Genomic DNA, 12,538 nt, shown 5'->3' with positions numbered 1-12,538 from the left:
TGTGTGTGTTTCACTTTTTCACACACACAGTTCATATTAGGTTTGGGTGAAATAGTTTGCTTGCGTCTGTTTCATGCACCATGGACATGTCCTTCCGCATCAAACTTGTCTCATCATTAGGACAGGGACTCGACAATGCTTTGTGTTTTATTCAAACCAGTGCCAGTGCTACTTGTGTGAGCAGCCCATTTTCAAACCTTGCTTACTTGCTGACATGTTTCCTCATGACTTGCTCCGAGCTGTCTGATTCAATGTCTTCACCCGCCCTTTTCTTCGCATGCAAATGTGTGTTTGTTTTAGTGTAAAAGGGAAGTGATATGCTCACTGGTAAATATGCAGAAAGCCTATGCTTGTGATGCAATTCAACGTGACATTTAAAATCCATTCTGTACCAGAACAAATAGAGTAGCCAAATCCACATCACAGCATCTCCCCACCAGTGTGAAGTTAATTCTGGTTATACTGCCTCTACCCCAGGCCATTGTATATATATTCCAGCACAGAGCTATTACACATTCTTACACCTCTCTGCCTGTAACGTAGCCTCCGCCTTGCTAACACGACAACCATGCAGTTGGCTCTGAGCTGTATATCCCGTTAATTAGCCAGTCTACTGGGTATGGGATTACCTTCGACTGTAAAGATGAGAAAGCTCTCTCTAACCTTGCCTCTGGCATATCTGAGTAACACTTGAAATCATCCCTTTGAATATACCTGGGACTTCGCTGTGCTTCCCCTTCAAATCAGTGACTGTCATATGTTGCCCTCGGTGTATACTGAAGTATAAAAAAAGCTTCCTCACAGTTATTGAGTTTACCTGAATGAGGTGTATTTAAGGCACTATGACATTGTATCATATTAATCATTGATGTCGGTCACCTTATCTCTGTATGTGCAAGTGTCTTTTAAATATTAGGTATTTACGTGTGTACAAAAATGCACACACATATTGAACTGTTGGTTCGAATCACTTTGCATGCATCTTGCAAAAAATAACGACCAACAATTACTTCAATGAGCGAGAAGAAAGAGTCGGGCAATAGTCTTTATTCATCTTTAAAAAACAGATACATGAAAACATAGGACTGTAGATATGGAAGACATATAGGGCTGCTCAATTAATCGTATTTTAATCGCGATTAGGATTATGGCTTGCAACGATTACGAAAACAACGTAATCGAAATAAAACGATTATTTCTTTATTATTACTTTTTTTTTTTTTTTTTTTTTTTTAATTATACTTAAAGTTCAGGGTAATCAACTGTTAAAAACATACTGTTCACATTTTTTTCTCCAATACATGGATGTTTTCAAAGTCAATGAATAATCACATTTAATAATCGCAATTACAATTATTGACCCAAATAATCGAGATTATGATTCTTGCCATAACCGAGCAGCCCTAATATCAGCTCTATTTTCTTTTGTTGGAGCAAGCCACAATGATTGGGATCCATGTGGTGCATTGACCATACCTCAGTAACTTAAGCTCATTTAGTCTGTTTCTCTTAATGTCGCCTCTCTAGGGAGTGTGTGTCCACGTTGGGTGGCAGCAAATATTCACCTATGGATGAATCTGATTAAAGTGTGACCTACAAAACCAACTCTTCATTCTGAATCCATAGCGCCTCACTATAGTGTCTCTGGACTTTGAGCCAACTTTCTCCTGAAGAAAGGTCAGTATCAGCCTGCCATGTCTGAGAGACAGCTTATCGGTGGAGAGAGGTCTAATAACACAAAACCTCATTGTGATTCCAGCTCAGTCCAGCATTCACCTAGTTACCAGCTCCATGTAGGGCTGCTCAATTCATCGTATTTTAATCGCAATTACGATTTTGGCTTGCAACGATTATGAAAACAACATAATCGAAATAAAACTATTATTATTTTTTTTTTCTATTATTATTTATTTAAAACAAATGAAATTATTGGTTTTTCAATTGAATTATACTTAAAGTGCAGGGTAATCAACTGTTAAAACCATACTACACCTTTTTTGTTTTCAATAAATGGATGTTTTCAAAGTAAATCGTAATTTATCAATTTTTTACCCAAATAATCGAGATTATAATTGTTGCCATAATCGAGCAGCCCTCGCTCCATGTCTGCTCGCTTTTGAACCCACAACCTGAAACATATTCACTTGCTTGTTTTATTCCACCTTGTCGGGCTGCATGGACCCCCTCCCTCTCACCTTCCCTCCCCCACTAACTCATTCACCTTACTCTCCTGTTCACCCTTCACCATGCCCCTCACCACCACCAGATGGCTTTTATACTTCTCCTGCTGAGGAAAAAGAGGGCTGTTAGAAACTTTTTTCCTATAAATGCAGAGCCATTACTCTGTTTTAATGTGCACGTCTGCACATCATACACTCGTGTATGCCACAAGCCCATGGCGTCAAGGGAAGGGCAATAATGTCAGACAAATTGTGTAAGTAAGTGGGAGCTGGCTCGTCCAGGAGACGAGCGCATCGCCTCCCTGCATGACAATAAGCCAGTGAGGTAGCATCTCGCTGTAAAGCAATTTATTGAAATGCAAAAAAGAGGAGAGAAGCCTCAGAGCAAAGATGCTGACAGGACAAAACTGTGTCGCCATCCATCTCTGTTTGCCAAGTGTTCCCTCTACAAGTGAGCTTCTTATCCCCTCCCCGAGAGGAGATGTCTTTCCTAGAAACCCTGCATGAACAGCTGGTGTGCCTGTGTGGTCACAAGCTTTCCATGCTGGGGTGGAAAGGGAAGGGTTCAGAGGTTTTGATGAACACCTCTGAGGTAGATAAAAAAGGCTGGTAATTGAAACTGAAGCGGCAACGCATTTGGAGTCATTTGTTCAATGTAACCCTAATATTCATGCTCATGTTTTTCATTCTGACTAATCCATGTCCTCTGACACCGAGGCCATCTTCTTTCCATTAGCACGTTGTTATTGTTTCTGCCAATCTCTTTCCTGCGAGATCGGCGCTGCTACACAGACACTGAATAAAGAAGTTTAAATCACCGGCGTCGGCGAGCCTGCTTGCACTCGCGGAGGTAGTATGCATCAATCACCTCGCCAGTGTTGGGTGAATATCATTTAAGCGTGAGCTCCTGTTTTGTCTCACTGAGTTTTATATCTCATTCACTTCTTCCCTGCCTTACTGTATTGTCTGAATGAATGTCTTTATCCCAGCCATGTGACCCATTGTTCGAGAGATATATAAGCCTATTCCCAGTCACGGGCCTGGCTTCTCCTCTCTGGTCTCCAGGGCTGTAAAGGCCCTCCAGCTGGACGGGCACTGCCACAGATCAACCCCTGGGCTAGCCCCTGGTCCCTGACACTCTTCTCTGATCAGCACTGCTCCTTCACAGGGCCCCCTTCTCTCTTCCTCTATCTTTACAACTAGGCAGGATAAGGTCAGGTTGTTGATCTTGACAATGAAAGAAAAACCTAATTGACTCTTCCTCTCTTCCTCCTCATCCCTCCAGCTTGTCTACAATGAGCCTCGAGGCTCTTTTTAGCCTGAAGCCATCTTTCCGTCAAGGGACATTATTCTCCTTTGGTCACAGCTTAAGAGGCTGGGGTTCTTCTCGGCAGGTAAAACTGGGCTGACAGTTGAAGAGAAGGCAGCTTTGATCTCCATCGTCTCCACGTTGCAGAACCGAGATGACAGGCAAGGGAGTCTTAGGAGCACTTTATTCCACCAAAGGTGCTGGAGAGAAAACACTCAGGCTTGTAAAACTGCCTGCAAATCCTGGCTCTCACATTCACTGAAGCCCAAACAATACCAAAGCTGGCCCCTCGCTAGTCCCCTATAGTGTCTTCCAGAGAATAAGGGAGCCTCATTGCTCACCAGTGATGTGCCCTGTGTTACAGGCTCCGTATGGAGGTGGTGTTTTATCATACTCTTGCCTGCCCCCATTAAATATCTATTTTTACAATAGCAGTCCGCTGTGGCCTCCTACATTATGACACACGAAAAACCTACGGCGAAGTACCACCTATAAAAAGTAGCTATTAGTGGAGGATGCGCCAGGTGTGGTCAATATAACCTGTAATGCATTTTGCTAACATGGATTGAAGGTGCATTTGTAGCTACCCGTTTTTATTCTATATTATTTTTTTAATATAAGTTTGATAGATTTCAACAACAACAAAAAGCTGCAAGGGATGGACAAATAACACATCACATTATACGTACAACATAAAAGAACAATACCACAGCAACATTTTATAGCCTCTAAATCTGTAATAGTGTCGACTCGATGCCTCGCAGACATAGTTTCAATAAAACCTGAACATTTTAAGTAGGCTACTATATTGGATATGCCTTATATGGGGCAGGTGTTCCTGTAATTGTGTCCTCCAACCAAATCTCTCAGTAAGGATATGACCTCTATATGTTATCAGGGCATGTTATAGGACTACATCATACCTAGATTTGTGATGTCACAAAAAGACGATAGGTAAGGATAATGGAAAATGGTCGCAACACACTTTAACCACTGCATGCCGCACAGACAGTACTACAATGCCAACGTTAACATGTGCCGTTTTACTGACACGCATCCAACATACGGAATCTAATAAAAGCAAAAGTAATAAATGCTGCATGTGCTGAAATGTCCAGAGTTGCATCAAGTCTTCATGTGGGAGTAAATTATATGACAACAAAATGAAAAGATGTAGTAAATCTAGAGTGTAATTGTATTCACAGGCTACATACTTTAGCCCCTATCTCTTTTTATGTTTACTTGTCAATTAGCATTGAGTGTTGACATCAGCAGAAGTGAAAATAAGTAAATACAGACAGGAAACTGGGTGAGTGTGTGGCATTTAAATTGATAATTATAATTGTCTTGTTTCATTCTCTATCGTGTCAGTTATAGACACACTTTCCACTTGTTTTGATGTGTATTCTAATGTGTGCCACATATTAGACAGTATGGAGGAAACGTGTGTGAAGGGAAGTGTCCCCTATCGGTGGAGCGCTGTAGTCGAACGACACTGCAGCCAAAAGCACTCCATCCTCACCCCTTGCACCGGGGGAATAGGGGAAGGGGGGGAGAGAGGATAGGTAAACAGAGCCATTAGAGACAAATCTATTTCTGAAGAAAACAAAATCACATCATCAAACAAGAGAAAAAGAAAAATATGATCCTGCAGCCCTCTGGGTCCCGGCGTAGCAATGATAGCCGACTATGGCATTTGTCTTTATCAGCCTGCCTTGAGGGAGGGAGAGTGTGGTGGGAAGGTGTGAGAATGAAAAGAGAATGAGAAAGACAATGGAAACAAGAGCATGCATGGCGTCTTCTTCACTCGCCACAAAGAGCTCGACACATACTGTTGTGACTTCTAAGACGTGAACGGCTTGTGTATGATTATTCCGCTTTCATACATGTTTTGTGGTTTCGCTGTCTGTAAGAAGTGGCTCCCCGATGGTCATTCTTTAAATATAACAGAGTGAAAGGCTCGGTGGACAGCGAGCCACGGTATCATCAGTCATGCCGGCCTGGGGAGGCATACGCAGCTTCATCAAAATGACAAGACTGACTCTCCAGATTTTATCCTTTCTCTGTGACATTTGGTTGTTTATTCTGCTGCACAGTAGCAGCACTAGAGTGTCTTTATAGTGCCTTGTGTTTCTCTTTAAATAGATATATGTTCAAGCAGACTATGTTGACCTTAAAATTGAAATATGTATATGTAATAAACATGAGTATCTGTCGACGTGACAACTGCCTCTATGTTATATTTAAGGCATTTTTTTCTATCAGATACGGCCATTTAACCAAGAAGTAGTATTAACACGACTAATCTGCATGCATGCTAGCAGCTCTGAAGGAGGGTACTTAGAAACAGTGGTGCTCTGGGCTAAATACTAATGGTGTCAAGCTAACATGATGATGTTAAGCAGGGGTAATCTTTACTTTGGTAGCCATCTTAGTTAAGCTTCATCAGCATGCTAGCATTAGCACATTAGCACTGGACATGAAGTACAGCTGAGGCTGATGGGGATGTTTTGAAGTTGACGCACCGATTAACTGGACAAATTAAAACTTTGACATGAGGGTGACACTTTATGAAAGGTTAAAGGGATCACGAAAGTTATCATTTATCCAGAGGGGATATTAGTGTCTGTTTTCATAGCATTTCTAGCAATCCATCCAATAGCTGTTGTGACATTTCACTCACAACAACCGTTATTAAGATCACCTTAGGGCTAGGAAAATGTCAGATGATTAAAGTTATTTGGTGTCATGTTCTAGGGACCTCTAATGTCTGTACAAAATGAAATGGCAATAAATCAAATATTTATTGGGTTATTTCAGAGCGGAGAATCAGGTATATTTGCTTCTGAGCATCAGATGGACTGGATTTTAATCTGAGAATCTCCTCCAAAGTCACGCCTTTATTTGCCCTCCATCTTGGCTGGGCTGCAGCCTTTCTGCATAGCTGAAGCAAAGTCTTTCCAGATGCTCCGTCATTTCCTCTTTCCAATGGCAGTCATTTTTCAGTCTTTTTTTAATTATATTTATCTTCCCAGAGCGGGCACTCTCTTTGGTGCTGAAGCCAGGCTCGCAGCTACAGTATTTAGCGGCTCGGCTGTTTTCTTTTCTTCTCCCTCCGTTCGGTTTGAAAACCCCTGGGAAATGTGTCTGTGTCTCTGATATTTTCGTCCTGCTGACCAGTTTGTATTCCTTCTCATCAATGTGCAGTTTGCCAACATACTGTAACTCACTTTGATGTCTAATTGTCTTCAAAGTGATTTGAGTGTAAAAAAATATCATCAAAAAGTTACACAGAAATATGTGGCGTGCAAGTTTTTCAATTTGCCTCTATTTGAAATATACTGAATTCTTAGACATTAAGAAGTTATAGAATATTAAATCAAACGCATCAGAACATCTGAGCAATGTGTAGCAGAAGGCAAGGGGGTGGGATAGTTAGCGCCAACATCCTCTTAATGCTGTGCCAATGCTCTATGAGTGAAATGACAACACGGTCTTATGTGCCTGCATCGCTCTCTGCCATCTGGACTCAATTGAGTGAGTCAAGTGTCTTAATTGGACACTAGTCAAGCAGCTCATACTCTGCTCACATTGAGTAATGGTTCACTCTAATTTCTCTAAATATCCCTTTATTTATGAGTCAAAAGTTATACAGAGACAATATGACGAGGCTTACGACGATGACGTTGGAACCATGTTTCACTTCCTGTTCTGCAGTATGGATAAGTCTTGTTCTTTTATGATAATCAAATTGAGTTGTATTTATATAATCCTATATCACACACTTAACATTTGTCTTAAGGGGCTTTACACCCTATGTCCTTAGACCCTTGAGTACAAATCTTGGAACAAAATGGAAGAAAAGAAGAGGCATCCCTCTCCCAAGACGGACCAATGTGTAATAGATGTTGTTTGTTTAAAAACATAGACAATCCATATGACAAAAAAGACATTGTGACCGTATGTACAGAAAAGATAGATTCAGGTACATTTCAAAAACTGTCCACGTGCTGCCAACAATATCGAAATGGTCAAATACTAGTGATGGATACATTAGTGACAGTTGTGCTCCGATTTTTAACTCTGCAAGAGTGAATAACGAGGCTGTCCCCTTTCTGCCCTCCCCTCTCTCTGCCCTTTGCTTCAGGTCAGAACATGGCGTTCCCCCCGGTGGCTCTGTGGGTCACTATTGGCCTGGCCGTCTGTCTGCTGGTGCTGCTCATCGCCCTGGCTGCCGTGTGCAGCAGGAAGATCAAGGAGAGCTGCGAGGAGGCCAGGAGAGAAGGTACAGGGAGAGAAAGAGAGAGGGGGGAGGGGAGGGAGGCTCTGCACATTCAGCACTGGAGTATAAGTCATTGGTGATGACTTGAAAAGCCATGTTTAATCCTTAAAATGAGATAAAACCATGTTTTTTAGCTTTCGTTAATGGCAATATAAAATCTCAGAACGTTGCAGCTATTTGCACAACATAATAAAATATGTCTTGATTCGTTCGTGGACAGTGAAAGCCTACATACACAGTTCAAGGGCTTGCTGAATAATGGATGCTAACCTATCAAGTTCTCTGGCCCCTTCAACCCTTTGCAGGGCCTCTAATACATGCAGAATGACTCCTCTAAGCACATAGTGGGTCAGTAATTGATTTGCATAATTGCGACATGTTGCCTTGATGATGTGGGAGGCACAAGAAGAGCGGTGAGAGAGATAGCAGCAGCAGCAGCAGCAAGCAGTGATGAGATGTTAACTGCTCAAGGAACTTTGGGAATCCAGAGGGAGTTCTGCTTAATGTGCAGAGGCAGGATCTCGCATGGTGGGACACATATCTTCAGCAGGAAGGGACATCATTACTCGGGTCCAGTAATTAGCGGTGCAGAATGGCTGAGGATCGCCGCAAGTGCGAAGAGAAAAAGTTTTGAAATGAGATAGATAGTGCAGAGCCACCAGCTCTGCTGTAATGAGATCCGCTCATAGTGGAGGAGACATTTAAATAAAGGTCAGCCAGTGTCTGCACCAGGGCCCAGAGGTTTAAAATAAATATGGAAGTGACACAGACTCAGAGGAAAGAGTAAATAGCTCCGTGAAACATATGAAATCAAATGAAATGGAAAGAGAGAAATATAATGCAGTTCCTCCCACGGGTCAAGAGGCTCCTAGGGTTGTTGGGCCCTTTTATTCAGTGTGTGGGGGGGGAGCTACGATTTCTGCCTGCTCCGAAGGCGGGATTGATTATGTGGTCAACGACTGTCCGCCTTGTTGAAATGTTAAGTCTTATTCTCTACCCTGTAGGCAATTGTTCTGCAGTGTTTGGTCTTTTCCAAGCACGAAACTGAAGAGTGGGAACGTCGATTTATTCACACACCATGCAGACTCTTCTGATAAAATGATACTGTATGAATACAGATGTGGAAGGGCTTAAAATAGTTAAGCACATATCCAGAGCTGAGGGGAGGGCAGGAAGCAGGGAAGTGCAACCTAATTGTAGTTGTCTTATCTTTTAATGGCGTTGCCGGCTATGGTCAGATTGAAGTTGACTCTCTTAACCGTGTCTGGGTAGTGAGGGTCAGGGAGAGTGGAGAAGGGAGTAAGTCATTTTTCTTACCTGTCATAATGTATGTGGAGCATCCTATATCGCAACAGAGCCGAGTCGCTTGTGGACGCTCAATTCCAGAGGCAGTGTTGTGTCTAAACACCAGCATGGTTCAGTTCCTTTTTACATAATGGTTATGAATCTAAGTTATGCTTTCAGTGACCTATCCGGTGCCGCTGTTCCATTTCTCCGAAGCATATTTTACATTTAGATAAGCATATGATTTAATCAGACTTACGCTCGGAGCTCATCGGTAGGTGACATGGGACGGATCTCCCCTGTGTGATGGATGAAAGTCACGAGGGAAGCCGTGGTACCCCTCGGGGGGGTTTGAGCGCATTGGTGCACATGTTCACAGGGGTGAAGCCTCAGCTCTACCAAATGCCTTTGTGTGCATGTGACTCATATTAAATAACTCACACGTCGATGATTTCACATCTATGTAGCACATGTTCATAAAAGCAGACATTAGTCAATTCCTTATCAAATTAGTAAAATAGTTTCATTTTCGTCATCAAGAGTTGGTATTCGCAGGGAGAGAAAATGAATTAAATCCTAATCAGCACAAACTCCGGCGACATTAAGCGTCAGATCCGCACAACGGTTTTAAAGATAATACGGCTCCGCTGTTTCTTGGGTGCAAGAATGTCTCACTAATCAGTGTATCTATAGTACTATAAGTTTACTGAGAGGACATTTGCCGTTGCTTACATTTGTAACAGTCATGATGTAACGGCAGTGTTGAAAGAGATTCAGCAGCAGCCGTGCTGCACCACTTCTCTGTGGGGGAGACACAGAGGCAGAAGGGAGGATGATGAGAAACAGTAACACTCTTCTGGCTTCACTGAGTAGCTTTCTTTCCCCGGACTCTCTCGTCTTTTATGTGGTTTGTCCAGCTTTTGTGCTTAAGCCATAACCGCTCCACTCCTTACCCCCACACATCTGGGAAGCAGCCAACAGGGGCATAACAATTGTAACACTCTCAATGTACAAGGGAAGCAGTTCTCACTCCCTGACCCGTGGATGCCCTCGCCTTCACCCTTACTTTAAGGTGCCTTTTAAATGAGCTTCACTATCCTATCAAAGCCCTGTCCCCCGAGGTGGTTCCGCCGCCGCCACAGTGGAGGGGCTCGTGGTTGATTTGCAGGTGTTGAATGAAGCAGTGAAGGTTAACAGGCTCACACAATGTTACACCACAGTGCTGGAGAAGTGAACCAGTGGTATATGTTGCTTTCTCCAAGGTGTTCTTCTGGATTGTACTCTCAAAGTGCATTATTAAGAAGATAACTCACACAGGTATCGTAGACATTCTGTTTTAAGTTTGCAACAAAATATCATCTTGTCTACCAAAACAACATTTTAGAACATATGCCCAAAGCTATATTTTACTCTGACTAAATAGATAATACAGTTTTTGTACCTTTTATAAAAAAATCCTATTTCGGACTGCCATATAATAGCTCGGTTTGTAGAGCTGGCAGCCCATTTAGGGGCTAGGTCCCAGTGTGGAGGACCCTGGTTCGGATCTGGCCTGGGACCCTTTGCCATGTGTCATGCCATCTGTCAACGCTAAGACTTGAATAAAGGCACCGTAGTGAATAAACAAAAACAAAATCTCATTTCATTATACAACATTACACAGAGGAGAAACTAAAGAATGTGATGTGAGGCCGTTTGAATCGAGGAAAGACGTATAGGAGTACAAAGAAATGACTTGTACTGCCTTGACATTTCATTTTGCTCAATAACCAGTTTAATCTCATGTATCAGACTCGAAGTATTCAATTTCAAGCCCAATCGATGTGATATGTGTCATATAATTAATATCAGGCGCTGGGATGCTCTGATCTATTTTTAGCGTGTGTGTGTGTGTGTGTGTGTGTGTGTGTGTGTGTGTGTGTGTGTGTGTGTGTGTGTGTGTGTGTGTGTGTGTGTAAGTGTGTAAGTGTGACAGCCATCACTGGTTTGCCTCCCTAACTCTGTTGACTGTGGGTTTCCAGAGAGCCAGCAGCTAAAGCCTAATGTGATTACTGTCTTTGCAAAAGAGCTGGATGGGAGGTTAAAGGGTGGGTACGGCTCTGTGAGTAGGTGCGTGTGTTTTTGAGGCGGCGGCTGGGGGGGGAATTGTGTGGAGCTTCGTGGTCATATAGCTCTCTCACCACAGCTTGTCCTCTGAGCTGTGAGGGATCAGCTCACCATAGGCCTGTGAAGAAGTGACCTTTGTACTGTGGCTCTCTCTGATAATGGCTCCTCTGTCTCCCCACAGCTAAAGAGGCCAAGGAACTGGAAGAAGAGGAGTCAAAGACAGGTCAGCAAATCCACACCTGGTCGAGCCTCAGCCTCTGCGTTCATCAGCGATCTGCTTTGTGTTTTAGCTTGCACTGCTGAGGGGAGTTGGTGACAAAAGCTGGTCAGGAAACAGCTGCACATCCAGTTATGAACCCTTCTACTGTATAAGAGACACATTTCATCCATTTAAAGATATTCCATAAATATATATTTTTCTTATGGCACAATACTTTAAAATAGCTACTGTATATAAAATAATATAAATATTACCCTCATTCTATTCGGTTTGAAACCCTACAATCACATTTCTAAAATAAACACAAATAATAATAAATGATCCCTAGAACATTTTACATTTGTTGTTTTCCAGGAGGTTCTGTGGATAACAACTTAATCTAAAATATCCTTCTTGGAATGTTATATTGTTGCAAGACTATAACATATGGATGTGGATCAGAATTTACCCTATTTTTGATTATTTGCTGATTTGGTTTGATGCGATTCCACAGCATTGAACAGAGTTAAAGTTGCAAACCTTTAGAACAGGGGTGTCAAACTCAAATTCATTGCGGGCCACATTAGCATTAAGCTTGCACTCAAAGGGCCGGTTGTAACTTTAAGACTATATACAAATACATATATGAATATGTAATATATATAAAATAATGTATTATATTACATTATTGCGTCTGCATTGGATTATTATCGGATAGGGAAATAACTTCATAATTAACTACGTCTGAAAGCCGATGTCTAGGGAAAATAATTGCAAGTCTCTTCAGTGAGAATGCCACAAAATGATTTAAAAAGAAAAGCCAAATTCTGAAAAAAAAGTCAAAAAATAAATAAAATAAGTGACATTTAAAAAAAAAGAAAAGTCAAATTCTGAGATGCATTGTGGGACATGTAGTTTATTGGCAACGTGCTTCTGTAAAGTAGCATGTAACCGCATAATAAACATATCATATTTTTTGCAAGCTCTTGTGGGGCCACATGAAATGAAGTCGCGGGCTGGATTTGGCCCCCGGGCCTTGAGTTTGACACCCCTGCTTTAGAAGAAACTGATGTTGAAATGTGTTTAATATTTAGCATTCACCACTTGGAGGGGTGCAGCCATGCACGTCTGTAAACACTGTCAGGAACAGGCAACGGAGCATTTCATCCACTGAAGGG

At 42.1% G+C, this 12,538-nt stretch overlaps 1 protein-coding gene across 4 annotated transcripts in view; it reads left to right on the top strand.

The window, feature by feature from the left end:
* cd276 (CD276 molecule) overlaps positions 1–12,538 on the top strand; it is an 81,445-nt gene that overhangs the window by 50,489 nt on the left and 18,418 nt on the right. For all 4 annotated transcript variants that reach the window (XM_034076757.2, XM_034076746.2, XM_034076750.2 and 1 more), the window contains 2 exons: positions 7,637–7,774; positions 11,343–11,384. In XM_034076757.2, the coding sequence (XP_033932648.1) occupies positions 7,637–7,774; positions 11,343–11,384 (180 nt within the window). The remainder of the gene's footprint in view (positions 1–7,636; positions 7,775–11,342; positions 11,385–12,538) is intronic.

This window comes from Pseudochaenichthys georgianus, chromosome 3, assembly GCF_902827115.2.
Source record: "Pseudochaenichthys georgianus chromosome 3, fPseGeo1.2, whole genome shotgun sequence".
Taxonomy (NCBI): Eukaryota; Metazoa; Chordata; class Actinopteri; order Perciformes; family Channichthyidae; genus Pseudochaenichthys; species Pseudochaenichthys georgianus.
The sequence above is the reverse complement of the archived record's forward strand: the minus strand, read 5'-3'. Positions and strand labels throughout refer to the sequence as shown.